Consider the following 25,231-nt stretch of genomic DNA (forward strand, 5'->3'; position numbering starts at 1 on the left):
GCGACATCGACTTCCGGCCGGAACGGCCTCTTTCCGGGACGACCCAACACGACTGATATGCACAGCTCCGCTTGTTATACGACTATATAAGCGTGAATTCGGTCGGCGGGGTTTAATCGCGCGCGCTTGTCGGTTGACGAATTCAATGTGTGTATACCTTTGTCTCTCTACATCTATTGTCTCTATTATATCTCTCTGTGATAATGTTTGATTCTTCAACGGTATATCAATAATGATAAGATAATGTATTGTGTTACAAGGCGTAAGTACATTGTTGTAAACTTGTCACGTGTCGCATGCGCAGCCAGATGTGTGATGTGTCGAAATTTGTTTATTTTTATTTATTGCTCTCTTTATATACATCTTGACGAGAGAAACGACACTCGAAAAGTTTCGTCGCTGCGCCGAGTTTCGTTGGCTTTTTTCTCTGTTTTATTTTTTCAAACGCTCGAAGCCGCGCTGACAAAGTGTCCGCGCACGAAAAGCCGTGCCAAGCTCGTTTCCACCTCTCCGTTTCCTTATTGGATAGGACGTACATATAGCTGTATATAGCCACACGTATATATAGCAGACTCGCAAATTGCTCGGCTGCGAAAAACGAGTCCGCGCCGCGTTCGCCATTTTTCCGTCCAGTTCTCGACTCGCAGCCCTCTCCCTTCCCCTCCCCCCCCCCTCCACTTATTCCAACGCTAACCGTATGTAAATGTGTAGGTTCGCTGCAGCGGCCGGGCCGCCGCTCGAGAGAAACCGGCCGAAAAAAGGCAAAGCTATATAAGCTCTACACACATATCCTACTGCACCTCTCTGGAGTCGGGCAAAAAAACGAGGAGTGTTTTTCATATACACATTTACACACATGTACATTGATGAGACGGATAAAAAAAAGTGAATAAAAAACGAGAGAAAAACAGGAAAGGAAGGAGAACAAGTGTAGATATGCGTAGAGAACAAGCCCTGCAACAACTACATATATATACCAAATACGATAGGAGGATATTATCTATAGATATATCACATGTACACTGGCGGCGTGCAGCTACTTTATAGATATATGTGTATATATATATATTGCGAGAGTATACTAACTATGTTTTTTTAGCTCGTCTCTCACAGCTGTTTGGTTGGCTGAACTGTATACAAGGGAACCTTGCTACGTTCCGCAGTCGTCGCTGATGCAAGAAACGTTTATTATTATTATTATTATATCTATTGTATACCACCGTATTTTGCCTTCACTTGTCGTTTTATCATTACGTAATACAAACATACATACATACGAGTTTTGTTGTTACGATACGTTGACAACGGTTATGGTGTTGGACATTGTTATTATATCGTTATGTTTATTCTTTTTGATACAAGCGTTATACTGCGATGTGTCTCACTGTTATATCGCTTCTCTCTATACTTCATAACACCCTTATGATTTTGTTTCTTTTTTACTTTATTCTTCTTCTTTCGACATGTTTTAGTTGCATTCTCGTGCAGTGCATGGCCCCAACCGGCGAGGCTTGACTTGCGCCCTATGCAAAAAGCGCGGCAAATTCAAATCGAGTTAGTCGCTTATACTCGACTAGGTTCTCTGTGAATGTAGGTATACGCGCGTAGGATCCGGAAATCGATTTTAGCAAACGCAATCCTGCAGCGACGGCCATTGGAACTTTTAAAAAAACCGGACGTCGCGGGGGAGTTTCAAATTCGCTGAAGCCATTTATGTTTTTAGCGCGATTTTACAAGGGATCCGTTTTGAATGACCTATAAATTTATATATATTGACGAATGTATATAAGATAAACTTTAGTATGGCAAATTGTCAAGCCTGTTTTTTATACTTCCGATTTATTGTCGGGAAGCGTTTAACTCGTGCATCAGGGCAATACTTTTCATAAGATTCAATCATATATACCTTACACCAGAAACTTTTCATCCTGATAAAAGTTGCTCGATGCGTCAAGGGCCTTTTTGTATGGGCAAGAGACGAGCTTCGCAGGCCAAGATGAATAAACATAATACTGTTTCTATCATCTATATATATATATAAAACGTATACGCAAAGACGTCACATTATTATCTATATACACGTAATGCTGTTTTATATATTATGAAATATACTCTTGGAACACGTCTCAAGAACAAATTTTCACAATCTATATATTTATCGATATATACGACGTTGTTTACACACTTGTATCTCCAGTAGTTATTTGACTATGTATACATATGTATATTAATATTGAATATCGTTCCGGCTGGTACATTCAGGTTTAAATAAATCGAACGAGCCAAAGCGTATAATACAACGTGTGACTGTGTGTATAAGCATCGACTGCCGCTGCTGCATTTTCGTGCCGCAGCAGCAGCAGCAGGAGGACCACCAGCACTACTAACTGCGACGAGCTTTTTATGCCGCATATGCATATACTTGTACACGAAAGAAAAAAAGAGACGGAGAGAGAGAAAAAGAAGAAGAATCAAGGAGTTGTCTATGTATTTTGCCGAGTTCGCGTGATGTGCTTAAAATACGAGAGGAGCTTTTCTCTTCTTTCCTCATCCCGTCGCCTTATAAATATTTAATACACTTGGCCTGGGAACAAAAGAGTCCGAGGCATGATTAATTAAGGCGAGAGCGAAGGACGATGATTTCGAGTGTCTTTATTTACCGTAACTCAGCTGCGCCGGTGCTGTATATTGAATCTTTCTTATTTATTCTCGCCATTCTTTAGAACTATTTCATTATTCAACTTTCGTGCCGAGCGAAGTTGAAGTGTGGCTGCACTGAAGAACCACCGCGTATAGTAATAATCCTACTTTTTTCTGTGTAACCTCAAGCGGGATCAATATTACATCGCTTCGTCTCTCGCTTATTCCTTATATCATGGCTGGAACTCTTGGCTATACGTTCTCTCTGCGTCGATACTTTTTCTCTCTCTCTCTCTCTCTCTCTCTCTCTCTCTCTCTCTCTCTCTCTCTCGATATGTTATATTCGTATGCCCTTTTCGATAAAAATACGACAAGTATTTTAAAGCTGAATGTACGAGACTGGACCCCAGGTGTTGAGCCCTGTGCGGAAACCAAATCAAGTCGACACTGTCACCTGGAACGTGACTCGCGCGATACGCATATGTTGTAATTTTTTTTTTTATTCAAAAACTCCCCCCTTGTGATCTCTTCCTGTACTATAAATAACGTACCTCCGCTTCGGAACGACGATCGCAGGCAGTCGCAATTCTGTGTTTGAGAGCTTTCACTCGTGTAGCTTCGCCAAGCTTGCACAGAACAGGAAAGTCAGGAATTTAATCTCAGGAAATTGTACATACCGATTTTAGCTTTAAGAAAATTACGAGCAATATCATAGTTATTCTTCTCATCAATATATCTCTGAATATTGTACAGAATTATATCTGCATGTGGACGACACATCGAGACAGTAGACATAAATACAATAGAGACAATCGTGACTGTCTGCCGTCAGAAACCGAATCCTCGTCCCGATCCTCGAAACGATCCTCAAGATTGGAGAAAGGAAACAAAGGCAAAGGAGTTGAAATTTTACGGGACGAGAAAGCTATACACGTTTTTCCGAAGATTGGCAAAGAGTAGCAAACAAAGATAACAAAGCAAAACAAACAAAAAGTCGAAGAAGTATAATAAACGTTGTCTGAAGGAGAAATTGGTATATTATAAAAAAATTAATAAATAACTAAAAGCTAAAATTTGTCGTTGTCATATTGTTAAAAATTGTCAAAGAGAATATTGCAACGAAAACAAAAAAATGTGCAAAATGAAAGCCATTGTCGATATCATTGTCAGTGTGTGCAGTGCGCTCAGCTGCGCCTCGTTAATTGTCTCTTTCTCATGTGTGTCACGTCATATGTCATGTGCGTGTGCTTCGCAGAATGTGATCATAATATACATATACCTTTTTTTTATCTTGTGTGTGACCTTTTTTTTGATATACATATTTTCATTATTATTCCTTTTTTTACGTATCTTTATCCTATAGGTGTGTGCGTGTGCTACTGGCATTGCTTCTATTTTATCTTGGGAAAACGAGCCACATACTGCCAACCAAGATTAACAATAATACGTATTGTTTTTGTACATTACTATTATATCCGCAAGCGCTGTGTTATATACCGATGATATATATATATATATATATATATATATATATATATATATATATATATATTATATAATATACGCAAGAAATACACTTCATATATATATATATATATATATATATATATATATATATATATATATATATATATATATATATATATATATCTTGAACGCATACATGATGCCTGCCCGCTTTTATCTGCTTGAGACGCTTTTTAGGTGTAATGCCTGAACGGAAAAACAGCGAGAACCGTTTGCGCGCGCATAATGTAAATATTATGACCCTCAGACGCGATCTCTCGAGGATGCATATCTAGTCTTTCTCGTGAAAAGGTTCGAACGTCGGACGTACATAGGTACCTATGTATTATGTACGTAAGTACGTATGTACGCCGTGGAAGAGGTAACTTCTTTATTTTTACGAGGTACGTGCGCGTAGCCAGCCCGAATCACTTTCTTGAAACGCCGCGGACTCTGCAGTCTCTGAGGCTCTCTTGAGTATACGGCTCGGGACTACGGTTGAATTCGCGGTCTGCACGTGAATTTAATTAGATTTCAGGCTGATGGGATTATCGGAGGATTTGTAGTAGTGAAAAAAATGGGCTGTAAAAAGGGGGCTTTATACGTGAATTAGAACGAAGGAGGGTTATATAACAATTCGATTTTTCCACGTGTTTACAACTTCTCTAGCACTTATAGTTCTGCGAATGTATTGTAAAGTGAATGCTTTTCATTGAAAATTTATAAGGTTCCTGCGCGATTCCCGATAATTTTGCGATATGAAGAACCAGCCCAGGTTTTTTTATATACGTCCCAAGAAGAAGTTTCTATATTCGCAATCCAGTGCATCTTGCAAGCCGAAGATGTATAGCCCCCGGAATTTCCAATCCATTAAGCACGAATTTCCACTCTACTTTGCCTTAATATTCATCAACATTAAAGCTGCGCGCCTTGAAGAGGCAACGAAAACACTTTTACATAAAATGAAGAAATACAAACTTTTACTGATGCGCATTACGATAATTTATCTCGATATGCATATACATCGTATCCTGCACAATTTTATCGAAACACGAAGTTTCAAGAAGAAGACTGCACTCGGTGAGCAACGACGGCGTATCTGGATGATTATCTTGGAGCATAAAGCTGACGAAATCCCGGTCCCCCTAAACACACAACAAACTTCGACCAAAACTCGATTGACCTACATCCCGGCAATTTTCATACACAAAGCAGCGACGCAAGAAGCGAATCGGAAACTCGATTTCGGAATAATTATCGCGCCTAAGCCCGATTACCGCGAGAAAAAGAATCCGCGAAGTGTACACCTAGTGTACATCCATTCCGGGGGGATTAATCGTGGCGATACGCGAGGCGCAGAAACTTTTCCCCGAAAGTCTTCCAAGAGCCATCAGTCACTCGGTCATTTTCTTTTTCTCGCCTTTCTATAAGCCCTCCCTCTCTTTATTTCGGCTTTCTTCATTCGCGGAAAATAGCGCGTCAGTGCTCGTAAAAACTCTCACTCTTTCTTTTTATTTCGAAAATTTCTCGCTTTCAGCAAGAAAAAAAATAAAAAAATCTCGCTCCGGTAACACGTTCTTCCCTTGGAATCTCCGACGAGTATTATGCAGGGACTTATATTATACGCACATTTCTCGTGCAAAAGTTCTCCACCTTTGATGTCTTTATATATTCCGCTATACACACATTCGTAAGAGAAAAGACTGTGTGTAGTGGCAGGAAGGCCATTAAGGGGCGTCTTCCTTTTGAACAACGCTCTTTAAACCGACTTAACGATCCTCGGCCTTCTTCTTCTTCTTCTTCTTCACGCGCGGGAGATGCTTTCACGCGATTCTTCTTCCGAAAAAAGAGAAGAGAGAGAGACTGGAGCGATACTTCACCCTCACCGTCGTCATCTTCTTAATACCCGGCATTTACCGTCGCGTCTTGTGGATGAATGAAAATTGCGCGCAAATTTCTAAAATCTGTGTAATCGAAGCTTTTTTTTCGTTGGGAAATCGATAATCCTCACAAGAAGATTACCCTCCGCTAAGAGCAAGCTATAACTTATTCACGATCGACACGCGTGAGGTCATCGACTCGCAGGATGCACTGCTACGAGGGGCGGAGGCAAAAAGCGCTGACACACGCGCTCGTCGGTCCAGTCCGCAGCGCTGACGCATGGAAATCGCTCTCTCTCTCTCTCTCTCTCTCTCTCTCTCTCTCTCTCTCTCTCTCTCTCTCTCTCTCTCTCTCTCTCGTTGTATATATCTCCATACATTCAGCCCCGTTTTGTGGCTTTTGCGCGTATATGCAATTGGTATGCAGAAGCGGCTGGATTTACCGGGTCGAAACACGTATCCAGGTACACGAACAAATCTCGTGTATTCAGATGAGGTAGAAGAGAACGAGTAGAAAAAAAATTCTGTCATCCTGGAACGAAATTTATTCGCACACCGGTCACCTTCGACGAGAGGGTCCACTTCACCTTGACGAGATGCGAAGCCGAAGGCGACTATATACCTACGGCACGTTTCGGCGATAACTGACCATATATACTGGGACACAGCACGTGGCTGAGAGCTTTGGGAGTTAATGTATGCAGGGATGACGACAGGGATCACAAGATTCGCTAAGAGGGACTGGATAGCGAAAGCTCGAGATGGCTTGATGAGTGGAGTTATCGAGTGATGCCTGATGTACATAAGAAACAGTTGAAGAAGCTTTAAAGCAGCGCGAAAAATACGCGGAAATGCAGTATTCAAAAAAAGCTCACGTCCGCAAGCTCTCGAAACAAAAACGCTGCTCTCGCGAGATCGAATCAACTGCGGTATCATAGCTCTCGTCGCACAGACACGAGGAAGCTGCAAAGTGCAAGAGAAAAAGAAAAACCCCTTTCCAGAGGAGAAGAAGAAGAAGAAGAATAAGGAAAACGCGCGGACCATCCAAGGGAATATGATAATACACGGCCTCTCCTTTGCTCTTACTCTTCTCTCGAGCTTTCCCAGCAGCTCTCTCTCTCTCTCTCTCTCTCTCTCTCTCTCTCTCTCTCTCTCTCTCGCGCCCGCGACAGGGCCGCAGTGCGCAGCTGGAGTGGCGCCAAGCGGGCCAAGCGATGACCCCCCTAGACCCCTATATGCTCCGCAGCTCGACGACGGGGATGAGGACGCGCGCAGCCTGAGTTATGGCTCAGACATGCCTGCAGCAATAGGCCGAGCGAGCGAGAGAGAGAGAGAGAAACGGTGAAAGGGCTCAACGGCTTTCTCAGGGGAGAGGACTGTTAAGCGTGATTCCGCTATCTTCCCTTTTCCTTTTGCTTCGTCTCTAAAATCGGCTTTTCGCGAAGGATGCCTCTGTACAGTGAATATTTAATCGTCGAAGACTACCTCGTGGCGTTTTTAGAGCCATTAAGCGTCTTCTACGTGTACACGCGCCTGATTTAAGGCTAAAGCGTGTGATATAGATGAATTTTTCGCAGCGAGAATTTTTCAACCGACACACAATGTACCACGGGATCGCCGCAGGAAGCCTGATTTACGGCTGATACGCGGCCTTCGCTTTAATAATTGCGCTCTGGTTTTATGGGAGAGGCGCGCGAGGGAAGAGTTATACCCCACCGCAACGTCGAAGCTGTAAATTCGAAGAAAACTGACCGAAGTCTCTTGCCAAGAAATATAACGTAACATTTCTAATTACGTCGTTAAAAAAAAAGAAAACGTCGCATGCGCACAATGACTGCCATCGCCTGAAACTTGGGCATTCAATGCTCTCTCCACATTCTAATTACGCACACTCCTATAGCAGGAGCAGTACTACGGCAGACGCAAACAATCCTTGACCTCCAATCCATCTCTCTGCAGAGCTGCTCTTCAGAAAAAAAAGACACAGAGAGAAAAAAAAGTTCGCGAGGACGTACCTCATGTATGCAAACACACGCCCCTACGTATAGCTGCATATAGACACATCTGTGTATATATAGCGAAAGAGAGAGAGAGAGAGAGAGAGAGAGAGAGAGAGAGCAGCTTTATAGCTACATCTGCATATACACACGTACGCGAGTATGTTGAGGAACGCGATGCAATTTTCGCGAACTCGTTAACGCTATAACTCATTAGTCGCTAAACAGAGAAAATTTCGCGCTCGTTAGTCGCCCGGAGACGCGCCGGAGACGCTAGTTTCCTCGGGGCTGTGTGTATGTGTGTGCGTAGTTATACCGTAATCGTCGAGGCTCTTTGCTGCAGCGACGGGGATTTCAACGCGGCTTATGCGATGCGCAAATTGGGATACTTTTGTCAGACCTCTTCTACAGAGTATAACAGCCCGGATTGTTTACAAAAAGTACACACACACACACACGTGTATATACAGGAAATCGCGAAACAGCTCTCTCGCTCTACTGCACACACTCGCGTGCGCTTTTCCGCCCGAAAATTCTTCGACAATAGCTTAGACTCGAGCACGCCGCGCAGCTTTATACACTCGTCGCAGCCCGTAACTTCGCAGCGGCTGAAGTATCGTTGCGAAGAGCGACATTACTTGCAGGACCTCCAGAGCGTCTCTCTGTCGCGGACAACAAACGTCGTATGTGTGTGTGTGTGGGAACGTCTGCTTCGGATGTCGAGGGTCGCGCGCGAGCGCAAGTTATGTTGTGTACGTGTCCCCGCTTGTCTCGGTCTTTGAATTTCGCGTCTCTCTCTCTCTCTCTCTCTCTCTCTCTCTCTCTCTCGATGCGGGCTGCGTACGTGTGTGTGTGTATCGCTGAGCAAACTCACATGTTATTTTCACGTTGATGGTTCGTTCGTAAAGGGTATACGTGTATAAGAGTCTCGCTGCGCTGACGTCAAAGGGAAACGTCGAGTAGTTTCTTTTTTACTCTGGGCTGCACGGTATAGTCGATGAATTAAACGTGCGGACGCGAGCGCGGGAGAGTTCGAATAGGGAGTGTGCTTTTTTTGCCGAGTTGGATTTGGAATAATTTATAGACGTTGAACAAACAAATTGGTTGTAGCTTCGAGAATCAATGTATCAGCTGCAAAAGGAAAATTTAGAATAATCGTGGCAACGCATAGCTCTTTTCGACCGGTCGACCTCTTGAAGCTCTTCCTCTAGGGTTGATGAATAAGTGAAAGGCAATGAAACCTTGTTTTTTTTTTCAACCCCAGCCGCGAATTATTAATTCACTCGGACAATGAGCGCAGCTGCGCCCTCGTATAAAAATCACGCAGTCTTTGAGTGCACCTCGAGGGCTTTAAAAAATGTTCCTTCTGCAACGTTTGATTATTCCAATTCGTCGCTAACTAATCGTTTCCGGATAACGGAATATCCAAATTAGAAGCATATTCATACACGATCTATCAAAATCTCAACAAACATCAACAGAGAGAAAAAACAACGTCAAACATACTTCGAGAGCTCGTTCTGTATCGCTCGGTAAACTCGGCGAAAAATGCTCTCGAAATCCAAGAAGCTCGCGCGTCTTGATGCAGCAAACGTACGGGAGAAAGTAGGTGAGCAAAAAGAAAACATGCGTGAGCTTAATCGCGGGAGATCGTAGCTCAAGGACACGTATATAAGCTCGTCGCGTCTCCCTTTGTGTTTCGAAGCCGGAGGATGAAACCCTCTGCGATACGGGATGGGAATACAGAGGAGAACGAAAAAAAACAGAAACGCAGGTGCAGCGAAACACACGATGGAGCTTTTCGTAATCGTCTTTCGTTCATTGTGGAATTAGCCGAAAGCGGTGATTTTTTTATCGACAGGCAGTCTTTCAAAATCTGATATAACTAACTCCTGTATCGAAAAAAGCCACGAAGATAACAATGAACCAAGAGGCCGGAACACAAGTAGGCCCGAGCTTGCAGACACAAGAGATTCTTCATCCAAGAGCAAGGACACGTGAGAGCGATAAGTGGGATGCACGCGCGAGACATTTAACTCTCTTTCTCTCTCTCTCTCTCTCTCTCTCTCTCTCTCTCTCTCTCTCTCTCTCTCTCTCTCTCTCTCTCTCTCTCCGTCGCGTCTTCGGCTCAAGTCCTGGACAAAAAGGTCGCCGGGGACGGACCTCGAGGATGTGGAGTGACAAAAAGGAAGAGGGAGCTCGGAGAGAGGGGAAGACATGAGACGACTATAAGAGGGTTTTGTTCTCCCCGTACACGTGTATCTGTGCACGGTAGCATCGACCGCCAGATTTCGAAGCTTCGTCTTCGTTCCCTTTTTTTGCCAGCGCTGTATACTTTTTAGATTTTGGGAACGTCTGACCTACTCAATTTACTTTACCGTTCATTCTCTGCGAAGGAACAACACGCGTATAAAGCGCAGCACGCAAAAAGTTCGTCTCGCAGTGCAGCCGACGAAAAGCTCCATCAGCAGCCGTCAAATAAACGTTCCTCTCTCCCTTGGGAAAAACGAGAAGTATCCGGCTTCCTCGAGGAAATACACGCGTAAACACGCGAGAGAGACTGCCTCTCTCTTTTTACGTACCACATATAACCTGACGTTGACGAAGCGCCGCAGCAAGCTCCGATACGTATGCACACGCGATTTTCCGCTCGAGCCGCAGTGCAGCGAAAGCTCTCCCTCTCTCGGAATTTCGTGATATACACGGTTTCTTTTTCGCGTGCGCGATGATGTTCTTTTGAGGCACAACGAGATTATCGAAGAAGTAGGAGGCTTGATTTGTGTGGGTGTGGGATGATGAATCATCATAACGTTCGCTCTCTGCGTAAAGCTTTTTGGAGCGAGGATGCGTGGAAAAATCGAATTGATATATGCCAGGAATATAACGTGTACTCGAGCTAACAAACCGAAAGCGATTCGGGCTCGAGACTTCTCAGAGATTTTTCACCTATAAGTCTTCTCGGCTGCATCGCCGCGACTTTATCATCCGCGTCGCTGCGGTCGAATGCTTTATTCAGGGGATGAATCTCCCGGACGTCGACTGCAGCGCGACTTCCGCGGGATCGTATAAAAGAGCAGAGGCGTCGTATTAGGATTTCACCGCATGCGCAGCTCTTGTATAATATATAGATGTGTGCTTTTATACTCATACCTACATACATATACTATATACTTTACTTTACGATATTATAGTCGGACGATTAGCATATTACGCGATAGTCGAGAAATCTTGTGTGTTAGATTGAACAAATTTGCAGATGTCGACGGCTGTAGCTGTTTCTTCCCTCGAAAACTTGCATCTCGACTGCACGGATTAACGGGTTCATTCTCTGCTCTCTCAGAAAGCCGCGTTCGCGCGCGTACACGCGCTGCAGTTTGCGAAACATATCGCTGTCTGCAGCCACATCGGAGCAAGACTAACGCTCGCAGCGCCAGGCACCTACAGCTGTTGACATCCGGCGTACATATCCACACATATTAAAGCGCGCATTAAAGTCCCGAAACTCCCCCCCCCCTCTCTCTGTGGCAAAGTCCGCTGCGCGCATATGCTCAGCTTGATATGCACGTGTATGCGTGACGAGCTGAGGCGAGAAAGACAGTGTGTGTATGTACGCCATCGGCCTCGAAGGGGATGACTAGTCACGTATATCAAGCCTGATGTGCAACTGTGCCACCGGCGCAGTCTGCCTCGCGATTAGCTGCATTTTAGTGTTATGAGACGATCGTTTGTGGTTCGCTAAGAGATGATTTATTTATATTTAGTATGTTATTAATTATTTCGTTTTCACTTGTGTCTCTTTACTACTACATATGTAATTCTGTGAAATTCCGAACGCAAGCTTATACGGATCCAGAAAACAGCGTTTCTGAGAAATACAACACGAACGATGATTTTCTGAGCGTATGGTCTTCTGTCCGGTCGCAGAGTATTCCCTCACATATAGCGAAGAAAGATTCCTCCGGCAGAAATCTTAGCAAGAAGATGTATCCATTTTGTACAAATGACAATTTTGCGTGTTACGCACACATTAAACGTGTCCATCTCCGTATACTCGCAGACAATGTTACTTACATTCCTCTCAAAACACACACACACACACATACACATACACACGCATGGTACACTTACCCTGGAGGCATGGCGCACGAGTCAGTCTGTCTGTTTGCCGGAGCATGCTGCATGAATATTTCATACGATACACACTGCGGAGAACCCTCACACGTAGATACACGTGAAATCACACACACACACACACATGACCCTCATCGACGATCCCCAAACGCAACAACGCAGAAGAAAAGGAAAATAACGGGATCAAAACATATATAGTGAATACAACCACGTCTATCTATAAACTCACGACACATCTCCACATACGATTGTATGTACATCTATATCTCCCCATCACGACACACAAAGGCGACTTTGGGATAAGAAACCCGAGCATTATACGCGAGTTTTTCGCATTTCCTCCCCGTGTATGTATATATTTTTTTCTCGCCCTTGCTCGTCATCCTTCTCCTTCTCGTGCACACACACACACGCGCGCACACACACACACACATTACCATCAGGTTACCTACTCCGAGCTTCAGAGACGGCTCGAACACCCCTTGTATGAGGTTTGAGAGGGAAGGAAAAATATGCTACACGCGGGATACGCCCTGTTTTTCGCCGTGGAGTGAAGCAAGTATACAGCGAGATGTATATAAATACGCGCACGTGATTTTGGGGGACGAAAGCTCTCGCTAATTGTGATCACGAGAGAAGCTACTTTATTGTATCGTTATGATTTCGAATTCAATGTTACACGAGCTCAAGCTCCGACGAGAGTCGAATTGATATTGTGTATAATTGCTTCGCTTACGCTGTATTTATATTATTTACTCTGAGCTTCGGCCGACAAAAACCATAGACGATAACTTTACGGCCACAAGTATAGACGTGCTATACGTCTGTACACTCGCTAAATGCGTTAGTCGAGCTTTGATTCTCTCATACTATTCTATTTTTATTTATCTCTTTCTCTCTCTCTCTATATATATATATATATATATATATATATATATATATATATATATATATATATATCGTACACTTGTACCTCTGTTTGTTTCGTTTTTATATCTTCGTGTGTTACGTATAACTATGTATACGCCTTTGTGCATACATTACCCGCGCACTTTTACGTATACATGTACGCGCGGGTTGCACGTGGAAAAACTTGGACTGCAGCACTCGATTCGGGACGATTGATTCGCAAAGTTCGTTGGCTCGCGCCCGAGACCGAGGGAGATTGATGGGGTCATTTTTTATACACACGCCCCCGCGACTGGCAACTTATAAGCTCGCGAGTATGTAGGGTCCGCCGCGTGCGCTACTCTTCTCGTTCGAGTTACGTGTTTCGAGAGCTTTTTCCGTTGGGCGAGCTTTTATTTTCGAATCTCGAGCGGAGCTTTTAATTTTTTAATCGCAAGCTCCGTGAGGCGAACGCAAAATTTATCTCTGGCCAGCGCGATAAAATCTCCGAGAGAAGAGGGAAAAAGGACGGTTCGAGAAATCCCCTTGGAGAAGAGGAGCGCAAGCTTCCGGGGTAAAAATAAAACCATAGACTTGACGAAAAAGGCGGTCGGGTCACGGACATACAAGCAAGGAAAGGGGGAAAGATTTTTAAAAAATTTAAGTTTGCGTAGCTTGCAAATCACTGCGCGGAGCGCATCGTACCGATAAGCTCGAAACGCCTTAAGCGAGCACGTAGAGCTCGTAACGGTGAGCTTTATTTTCCCCCTTTGAGTCTCGTCGTCTCTCGGCCTCTTTATAATTGTCGTCTTGCCTTCCAAGGCCTTCTCTCGCTCTCTCCGACTTTCCTCTTGCCTCTTTGCTATATACCCTCTCTTATGTGCAGCTCCATCGACGAGCTTTACGCGCGAGGTTCTTTCCAGGCCTTTTCAGGTATTCAATCTAACCTTTCGACCAGCCGTGATCATTTTTTTTCTCAGGGCGTCAATATTTTTTAGACGACCAAAATTACTCTTCTGTCGTTTCGTAAAAATTACCCCGAGGCTCGCGGAAAAGGAAATCGTAAGAATTAGTATCGAACGGCTTCGCTTTACGTGCATTATGCAAGCTCTAAGAGCTTTCTCCGCGTGCGCACGCGCGCTATAATAACAAATCTCTCCGGGGGAGGAACGTAAAATCGGCTTTACTTGCGCGTTTAAGAGGCTCTCTGCTCTGGTCGCAAATTTTGCGCTGCGAGCTTTTATTTCCAATTAAGTTTGTCGGGGGTTTTTCGCCGAGACGCGCGGGATCAAGAAGGGATTTTTGAGCTTTTCCAAATATTTACGGCGGCTTATCTCACGCGGGTCAATCGCATCGCCGAGTGCTTCAAATCCAAGCATTCTATCTTTTTTTGTCATACTTGTACCGAAATCCTCGTTATCTCCGGTTACTGTGCCTCGTATAATCGTCCACTTATAACGCGATCGGACGCTTTGTCTTGATTTTCTATCCTTCTTCTCTCGACTGTCTCGCAAAAGAGAACAGATAAACTCTCCCTGCAATGAGAGAACGTTAGCTTCAAAGACAAACAAAAGCAAGCAAATGTAACGACCCATAGTGACATTAAAGGAATTCCTGTAACAATTCCTATAAACTTGAGTGTATATACATATAAAATAACAACTGCATACACCGGCGTGTACGTGTATCGTCGACTCCGTGGCTTTGTGTAAGAGACAAGAAACGGCAGAGTGAGCTGAAAAAGAAAAGAGTTGTACGATGCTCGACAGCCGCGATGACAACAGCCACTCGATGCAACCGTCGAGTGGTCTGACCGTGCTCGTTCGTAACCACTTGGCCTTCGACTCGGCATCGACGATACACATAACGCGCTGTGGTGTAGATGTGACTGGAGAACGATTGAAAGTTGTCTGAATAAGCGAATGCGAGGGAGAGACTGGTGTAAATTCGTAGAATCGAGAGGCGAGCGCTTCGAGACACGCAGGCTAGTTGGTAGACTTGAAAATTTTCGAATTCGAAAGCTCGCGCGATGTCTCGAAGAGCCGTTTCTAGAAAAAGCTCGGCACTCTAGACCGTTGAACTAATGCCAGTTCCTTTGTTTTTGCAAATCTCTACGGCGATCACGGCAACAGGACTTCACGCTGGATTTTTACTTCCGGCAATTCTGGACGGATCCGCGACTGGCTTTCAAAAAGCGAGCCGGCGTCGAGATACTCAGCGTCGGCTCGGAGTTCATCAAGAACATCTGGGTGCCGGACACGTTCTTCGTCAACGAGAAGCAGTCGTACTTTCACGTCGCCACCACCAGTAATGAGTTCATTCGCATACATCACACCGGCAGTATCACCCGGAGCATACGGTCAGTGTTAATCCAAGCTTTTCATTTTTTACACTTTCGACGAATATTTATTCATACCGATTGTTTGAACAAAGAAGTGATCGTTAAAGAATCCGAGGCGCAATATTATTATTCAATCCCGAAAAAAAATCGAAAAAGCTTTCCAATCCACTCTACATCGCCAAAACGTAGTGTGTAAGCTAAACAGGGTAATCGACGCACGAGAGAGGCTCGCTGCTGCTCTTTTCCGCATTCCATCTGCAATGCCGTTTACACCGTCTGCAACGCGCGCAAAAGTACCTACGCAAACCAGCCGGCAATAAGAGAGCTTTTTCCCTCTCCTATCGCTGCAAGCTCTCGCTCCCTCTTCTCTCTTTTTTTTCCAGCAGTGGCGACCATTTTTCGGCAATTCCTCGTCGACGAGCCGACGAAAGCGTTCGCGATCTCGTATCCGTTCGTTACTCTCGAGCGGCAGACTCGTTCGTCGTTTACCTAATGCTCTCTATTTTTCTGGGATAGCGCCCCGCCGAGAGATAACCGAACCAATCGATCTCTCTAACTGCTATCGAACGGCTGTCACGAAACTGCAGCAAATTGCGGACGAGGAATAGGTATATAAAGCTGCGCTTGTACGAAGGCGGATGAGAAATAGAGAGAGAGGAAGCCGGACGAATAAAACGATGAGGGCCATAAGAACGGGAGGAAGAAAAACAAATCGGAAGCGATGAACCCGCGGAGTGAAATTGGACGTTTGAATCGAGTGTCTATTTCGCAAAGAAAGAACGCTTGAATATACGTCAGAATTCGCGTTTATGACATGTACGTCGAGGCGATCCTGCTCTCATTCGGAGATAATTGAGCAGAAAGATGTATTCGTTTATTCGCTGCGCGCGAAGAAAGATATATCCCTTCATCGATCATGCGACACTCATTGCCGTGACCGCGTGTCTCTGTATCTATAGCCTGAAAGCAGCGCTTTTTATCTGTCCAGTTTCGCATGTAGGACGACGAGCGTAACGAATATCGTCGACGTCGGCGATAGCGTCGATTCGGGAAATATTAATGAAAAATTGATAAGATATCGGTCTGTCCGTCATCGTGTAAACTCCAATCATCTGCGGATTTATTCGAAGGGTGAAGAGGAAAAAAGGAGAAATTTCATAGTGATGTCGAAAAATGTCGGTTCGGCAGTATATACAGAGACAGGACTTTTTATCTTTGATAAAAATCGTACGCGATGCAGCGAAATTGGCGTGAAATCGTTGCTCCAACGAATTTTGACGGTTCGCGCTCGCGGAATGAATTGGATAAAGTGCAATGCATGACGGATTTTTGACCGTGATAAAAAAAGCTTGATTGGATTTAGAAATTACGTGGCCTTGTCGTTCAGCGATCTTCGGGGACCAATCAAGGCCACACTAAAGCCGTAAATTTCCCCGGCTACCTCGCACGAAAATAAATATTATAGCTGTGTGTATAGCAAGTGACGAGAAAAGCAAAAAATCTCCGCTCTTTTCTTATTTATTTTCCCGAGTAAAACGCACGAGCTCTATAGCTCAAATACACCGCACACGTATATTCTCATCACGAATTAAAAGCTGCACAGCATCCGGCATTATTCAGAGGTGCAATTAATTTCACGATGCGATATACGATTTTCAATTTCACCTGCGATTCCGGCGCCCGCAACCTGCGGCTATATCGCAGGTACAACAAGGAACCAACAGCCTGTGTACTGCACCTTTCCGCTCGGAGCCTCTCTCCTGAGTATTCCCGTATTAACGCTCCGACTATATTCAGAAGCCATGCATACGTAAGTTGCCTTCTCTCGTCGCCTGGATGTATATATATATATATATATATATATATAGTACATGTACAGCAGCGAGTGTGCAGTGTATGTATGTATAGCTGCATACCGGAGTAACGAATTCCGACGGATGTCTGCGGTGTACGTATAACGCGACGAGAAGGAGGTGGTGGTGCTTTAGCTTCTGGATTTTTTATCAGAGGTTTTATTTATCTGTCGCTTTGTTCTTTGATTCGGGGTGTATTTTCTGTCATTGCTCTGACAGTCTCGAAACTGAACGATTTGTGCATCGTTAAAAGGAAAACCTCGCTTTGCAAAGAGTGACTCAATCTCGACCTTACAGGAGTAATTTTTCAGTATTTCAGATTTAGAGAGTTTCTCAGTAATGATATCGAAGTATTCAAATAGTGTAAGGTTGTACTCGAAAGTAGTACATCGTATTTCAAACGCTAATAATATTTTACGTATTAAAACAATCGTGTTTGACAGTTCAAATGTCAAAAAATACTGCAAATGTATCATATTTTATATTTATTTTGGGCCCCTTGAAGAAGCTAAAACCTTAATATTAAGTTTAATCAATTCTATTTACAACCCCTCTACAATTGTGCTTGTAATGGTTATGTGACAACAAAGTACTTCGTGTGTTTTTATCGATGCCCTAAAGAGGAAGGATATACTCCTTTGAAACGTCGGCACAATAAAGAAACATCAGTGATTATTCTATTCCCAGAATCTAGAAATTAATGTAATGATATTTTACGTACTGCATGAGTGGCCCAAGCAACAGACCCACTAGAGCAGTTTAGTGAAAGTGTCGGGCACATACCGCTGTATATGCTTTCCGAACCCAGATTATTATGAAGGGAAATTAGAAATCGCCAATGCGCCACTTATCTTCACGGACCGGAAGCTCAGAGGCTTCAAGTGGTATAGGAGATCAACAGTCGCGGTCCGCACTTATACAAGTGAATTAAGTTTAGGTTAGACTATCAGCAGCTTTCGATGAAAATTTCGAAATAGTATAAGTTTGAATTTCACAATAAAAAAATAACCGAACATACTTCATGTGCATCAGGTATCAATACCAAATATTCCAAAAAAATACCGTAAGATCACCGAATATTTTCCTGCCACTTTCCTCTTCCAATGCACATCGCATCGCGTCAAATGAAAGCTCCGCGGCCAACCGAGAAAAAAGCTCTCACGCACGCACAGCGCCTCGAAAGCTCAACCAGCGCAATAAACGTCGCAGAGGCCGAAATATCCGTGGTGTAGCATCCGCCGCATCGAAAAACCGTAATCTCCTTCCGCGACGACGTGTCGCGCGCGCAGCAAAAGCGTCGAGCCCTCTCGTATCTTGCGGCCCTTTAAAGAGATTTTTTCCGCCACGAGAATCTCGCGCATACGTCTCGAGCATTGTGCACACGCTCATATTCGCCGCGGCTGCGTTGAGAGGACACACTTATATACCCGCTATCCTGTGTACAGAAGGCTCGAACCGCGAGGTATTTCGCGTGCTCTGGAGTATATTTATACTGAGCTATACCTGAGGCGCATGTTAGCGTATGATTTTTGAGGTTTATTTGATGTGGCAAAAATATTATGCGCTCCTCGCAGGTAATTTAATTAATCTCGACTTTAAAAATAAACAGAAGAATATATTATGATTAAATGTCGGAAAAATTTATTCCATTAAAAAAACGCAAGAAATAACCAGTTGAAGTGTGTCGACCTACTTATCAAGTATTTACACGGTAGTGGATAAAAATACCGATTCGAAATGTAATCACGCTCAATCCAATTTAAAAATCATCACACTTTATTCTTACCCGCGTTACATAATCCATCCCGACACTAATATTATTCCACAGCCTTTCAACGCTCAACAGAACAAGAGCTCTTCCATTTTCCTCCTCTTCTCTCTCTTCCTAACGCAATCCAATCACGTCCCTCTTTCCAAAACGATGACCACTCGCCGCTCACATCTCAAAGCGAAAATTCAAAGTATACTGCAAGAAGAAGCTCGGAAAATTCGCCGCAGCAAGAAAAAAAAACTTGCGTCCTGAAATCTCCGCTTTTCAACTGCGCAACATCACGCTCGCATCCGTCCGGCAGTTCCGCTCTTACGTGCGCGGCATACGACGACGCGGCGCTATTGTCCGCTCTTCCGTGTAAGATAATTGATCCGAACGCTACAACTGGCCGGCACTAGCGCTATTACCCATCGATCGAATCGACGGCTCTCTTATACCGCAGCGGAGCATTGATTGATGCATTGTGTTGGCCCGTGTCGACGCTCGCTCGCTTTGATGTCTGATTTTCGAGGATTTCGAAAAGAAGCTCTGTTATATTCTAATCGAAATCGCGTGCAATTAACGTAATTCGCTTGTCAGTGACAAACATCGCGTTTCACGCAGTGGAACTCATTTTACGACTCAGTTCAAAAACGGTACACCACAGCCACGAAGCCGCACGCGTCCGAAATTATCTCGTTCGAGTGCGTCGCCTGCGGCTACAGCTCGCTCTCCCAAGAGATCCCTTGGAACGAGAGACAGAGCGAGCCCGGACTCGAGTAATTAGAAGCTTTTCCCGTGGAAATAAATACGGCAGAAGTGGACTACTTACTGTCGCCGCTGAAAGCAGCTCGTATGTGCACACGTCGCTGCTGGCTCGTTAAATCCGAAGCCGCACACAGACGACGCACTCGTGTAATCGCTTAATTGGAGTATATTGCCTGCGTATAACTGCTCTCTCATTTCTTCCCGATGCGACGTTAGGTCCCGAGTTTCAAACGCGCCGCGAGCACTTGTTGGGTCATCGGAGCTTTCGATATTTTTTACCGAGGCCTGAGTGATTCCCTTAGAAAAGCATCTTGTACACGACCATTGTAATGCGCGGCTCGAGTGACCCCGTACTCACATCGCGCAAATCGCAAAGAGGCGCGGAATTATGTTTGTCCTAGCGTGAAAAAAGCATCTGAAATGGAGATCTCATACGCGAGCAGCACTTAACCCCCTTCGGCATTATCCCCCTTTACGTTATTTCCTGCAATTTTTTCCACGGGCCGCAGAGTCCTTCACCCTTATCCTCTCTGTCTGCTATTCTATATGCGTATAGAGAGATGAACATTGAGGAATCTCTTCGGAGTACATTCTGCAACGAAAGAAGAGCCGGAAAATCAGGAGAAAATGCAATTGTAGAAAGTATGTACGGAGATGAGAGGGTAGAAAGCAGGTAACGAGATTATCGGATTCCTCGGGATAACGATAAGCGTCGAGCGAGCTTTAAACGGCTTTAACGACGTCGTTCTTTCGATGGATATTTATTGTATTACACGCTCTGGCCGTTCGTCGATTGATCGTATACCTAAATCGAAAATAGACTGATGTAATCGTATACATTCAACGGGAATAAAATGATCCTTCTTCCCATATTCGATTCCACACGTCTCACGAGAAGGTGATCCCGAAACGTATATTCGCGCTCATACCTATTATACGGGGGGAGGGCATTATCATACAACCGCATTTCTCTCGTGCGGCCGTTATGGGATTATTATGCCGCTCGTTATTTCTCCCTCTCTTGCAGCCCTTTTAATCTCTCTCGCGCGCGTCGATTCTTCTTTTCTGCGCAAATCCTCCGAAGTGATTTATCGGGGGATAGTCAGTTTTTCGCGCTGAAATGTTCCATCGTCCACTACCGATGAGACGTTTTATTTGTGGATAAGGTGTTCGAGAGATGTGGAAAGGGGAAGGGAACTTTATTTAATCTCGACGTCTTTTTCCTGCTTTCGATTCATCTTTTTATCGCGGAGGTTAGCGGGGGAGAGGCTCTCATCCACTTTTAATTTTCCCGCGCTAAAAAACTCGCAAATGAATCGATCATGACCAAGAGAGGGAACGAAGGAAGATTATAGAGGGAAAAAAGCGTTCGTTTCGCGTGATTATTAGTGGCTTGCGAAACTTTTGCTGAGTCGGGCGTTCGAAGCGGATGGTTTCTTCGATTATAATCTCTTTATTCGAGACATTAGTGAAAAGTTAATTTACTTCTTGCCAAAAGCTCGCACAATAACTCAGTATCACCAAGCTCGTTCCTCCACACAAATCAGCGACACCGCATTCTCCCCCAGCGTTTTTCCTCTCCCTTTTCTCTCTCAATCTCAGCCCGGCCATGTACACAAAAGAAAGTCGGACAGTCGAGAGTATAAACGAAACTCAACAATAAGCGACGCTCTCGCTCCTACAATCACGTTCTCTCGAGTGGCATCGACGACGACGAAAGTCGAGAACAGTCGGCAGCAGTCCCGGAAACAAGATTCGCCCCCGCGTGCGCTCGAAGCTTCAAGTGCGCGGCTTCTCTCGATGCTATACTCACAGCCGAGGATATGACGCGTCTGCAGCTCGAGTGCCGCTGTTCGGAAGAGAGTAAGGAGAGGAGCGAGGCGATGGCCTGACAAGGAGTGTGTACGCGATATCGAGATTATTTCCCTCGCGATGAGAAAACGAAGAAAGAAAATAAATTTTCAGAAAAAGTCGCGGCATTCAATTGTTCGGAAAAAGGAGTCGGAGAGAGGAAAGCCGTAATTGAAAGGAGAAGAGCCAAAGCGTGAAAGAGGGAGAGAGAGAGAGAGAGAGAGAGAGAGAGAGAGAGAGAGAGAGAGAGAGAGAGAGAGAGAGCAGGCGACGGAAACAGCCACAAATCAGTTGATTGGAGCGTTCCCAATCGACACTCGCAGTTCGTTACTGATTTCGGTATTGACCGGAAACACCCGATATAACTGGCCGCCGGCAGCGGTCTGGCACACGCGACGAATGAAGCCCACTTTTGCGCACCACGCACCCGAACTCAATCTTGATTGCTCTCTCCCTCTAGGCTACTCGTCGTTCTCTCTGTACGTCGCACGCTATGCATTCTTTTTTTCGGCCTCCTCGAGCGAAGGTTTTGACATTTTTGAGCTATTATTTGCGCCGATCGTTTGGACGTGATTTTTGACTGTCGGTCAAAATTGCCCGAAGTGCGGAAGGTCGGAATATTTGTTTGCTTCTGGAGTTTCGAAACTTGGACTTTTTTGGTTATAGAAAGGGCCAGTCTATAACTGATTTATTGTTTTAGGAATTAAATAAAAATGTCTGCTGCATAAAGTAAAATCAAAATTATCATTTAAAAGTGAAATAGTGTATTAATAAAACAAGCAAACATCGCTACTCCCAAATCTCGAAATTGCTCCTAACAAAACGGAGAACTTTCAACTCCCGCAATTTTCACCCCCTTTTGCGCAGTCTTTACGTAATAACTGACTCCGCGCTATCGGCGATTCACGAGAGAGAGAGAGAGAGAGAGCTTCTAAAAAAGAGGCAAAATAGCGCGTGATTTGCTGCAATGCTGCTCCTCCTCGGGGATATCCCTCGTTTCTCCCTTGACTCGGCGCGGGATGAATTATGCAAGGAAAAGTTATACATTAATTTGAGGCGCATTGTGAAGTTGCAAATGCCCTGAAATAAAGTTACCTGCGCGAGAAATAAGGAAACACAATGCAAATTTCGTAGAGGAAAACTCGCCTCTATTAACCTTTCATCAACTCCATTGGCCGACTTTGCACTTTTTCCCTTAAGCTAGTTTCCCTCCCTGTAACTCTTACCGCGAGTTCGATACCTATGCTTCTCTTCGGCTATGCATAAATACAGCTGTAAAATCATATACAAACTTCCATTGCGATCGCGAGATCCACTATCAGCCAATTACAAACTCTGTATATCCAGAATGAATCTCTCGTCAATAAATCAATCCTACTGGCGCGTATAAACAGCAGATTCGATAACAACGCAATCTCCTCCCTTAAAATCCATCCAAGCACCGCGCATACACTCGCGCTTAGAAACTCTCCCCAACAACGCAGCAACGACATTAACATCGCTCGACAACTGAACTCGTAACGAAATTTTCTGAAAATCTAATCGGACCTTCGCCGTTTACAACGTCACGCGTGCAGTATTCTCCTCCGCACACGGCACGTCACCTTACTCCATCGAGGGCCTATTAGGATTCTGATAATATTAGCGGGCGCCACGGAATATTTGCAGCCGAGGCAGAGAGCTACTCTGTAATTGCCGACGATATTATGACGGCGGTCGGATGGAAATTGCGCGCGCGAGCTGCACTGGAATCAAGAATGCAGTTGAAATTGGATTGTGTCTCTCGATGCTGCTGCGTGTATATAGTTTGCGAGAGCATCGATTTTACAGCCTTGACGCTGGTGAGGTGGTTGTAGTGAATGGAGTTTGGGTATCGAGTACGAAAATTTTTCAAAAATTTTCCAGGATGAAAGTGGATGGAGATAGCTGCGGCTAATTGATGATTTGTTTTTACAAGCTTTGCCGTTTTTTTCATTCCGTGCTCGAGAATTTTCTAGATGCAAGCAATTAATGTCCAAGCGTTCGTGATCCTTTGAATCCTGTCGTAATGAAAACGTGCTAATTGACCCTTTTGATTAAAACTAACCCCTTTTTCATTCCTGCGGAAAGTTTCCGTTTTGAAAATATTTGCTTCGTGAAGTATATTTCCAGTTAAAGTAAGCTGAATCGAAAAACTATGAAAAGAGTTATTTCTAATTAAAAAGAAGCTTTTACATATCAATTCATCGCAAGCCCACCTCAAAAAAGCTATAGCAGTTCCAGAGATCAGTGACAGTACAGCGCGGCATAAGAACGCCCGGAACAAGGCAAGAGCGAAAAAGAGCGATAAATTCGGTCATTTGCATGCAAGCTCTGCGCCTTAATTAAATCGATGCGGCATAACAACCACCACTGAATTTACTTGGCTGCCGCGAAAATAATGAGCTGAGCGTTCGGTAGTTTGCTTCGAGTGAGATTGGAATATACTTGGATTTTTTGGAAAATTAGATGTGGACTATTACAGCGATTTTCAACTGTACAAATGGTAGCTATTAGATTTCTGATTTTTCACTCTTTGACCAGGAAAAAAAATCCTTCGGAACGTTTCAAGTTTCAACCTTTAGCAATCGCTTCTCATACTTTTTTCTTAAAAGTCATGTGAAATATCGATAGCGATAAATGTTACAATCTTTGATAAGCTGTTTTATTCTTTCAGATTAACGATCACAGCGTCGTGTCCAATGAACCTGCAATACTTCCCAATGGACCGACAATTGTGTAATATAGAAATCGAGAGTTGTAAGTATCCAACACGCGACTAACTCTACTAAACAATACTGACACGCATATAATATTTCTCATAACTCACGCACACTATTAACTAACCATATAAGTCGTGTTCTATAGCCTTCACACTAAATAACAATTTTTGACCGTCGAGTGCCATTGTTCGTCGAATCTTCGCCGCTTTCGCAATGCAGGTGCTTCAGGCGTGTTTCTTGCAATTATTTAAATCGAAATTTGTCACCAAATATTCTCTCTCTCTCTCTCTTAAAAAAATGATGGCCTTTGTTGTGAAGCATTTAATACGTGATTCTGATTAGTTGCTGGTTAGTTGCCTAGACAACGAGATCAGAACCGCACTTTAAATTAATAACCCTCAAAACAGTCATAACTCATAACCCTGGTAGAAATATTTAAGGTGTTTAAAATGAAATGTGGAAACCTTGATAACAGATAAAATATATGTAATATAACTAGGAAGAAATTTTAGTAAAAATTAATCATTACCAAGAGTGTGTAGTATTACAACATTTGTATTGAAAAGTGGAACCCTATTTGAAGTAGTAATAAAGTGTGTGAATATTATTTAGTTTTTTTTTAAATGTCAGTGAAAAGTTCAATTAAAAGAATGAAGAGTTTGAAGATATACTGTGTCTCTGTGCCCAAAGTCGCTCTCGGTGAGGTTTGAGAGGTGAATTTAAAGAAAAGTTCAGTATCCGAGTCAGCAAGTTTAAGTCTATCATTATACAATACCCTTTGAATTGTAAAAAGGCTACTAGACAACTAAAATATGACACTGCCACTTCCGATGTTACCTAGAAATATGTAACCTAGATGATTCTGATTTTTAAACTGTTTTACAG

At 43.9% G+C, this 25,231-nt stretch overlaps 1 protein-coding gene across 24 annotated transcripts in view; it reads left to right on the forward strand.

Moving 5' to 3' along the window:
- Positions 1-25,231, forward strand: part of LOC100116668 (GABA-gated chloride channel Rdl) — a 154,120-nt gene that overhangs the window by 85,701 nt on the left and 43,188 nt on the right. For all 24 annotated transcript variants that reach the window (XM_031921230.2, XM_031921229.2, XM_031921224.2 and 21 more), the window contains exons 5-6: positions 15,175-15,401; positions 24,301-24,383. In XM_031921230.2, the coding sequence (XP_031777090.1) occupies positions 15,175-15,401; positions 24,301-24,383 (310 nt within the window). The remainder of the gene's footprint in view (positions 1-15,174; positions 15,402-24,300; positions 24,384-25,231) is intronic.

This window comes from Nasonia vitripennis, chromosome 1, assembly GCF_009193385.2.
Source record: "Nasonia vitripennis strain AsymCx chromosome 1, Nvit_psr_1.1, whole genome shotgun sequence".
Taxonomy (NCBI): domain Eukaryota; kingdom Metazoa; phylum Arthropoda; class Insecta; order Hymenoptera; family Pteromalidae; genus Nasonia; species Nasonia vitripennis.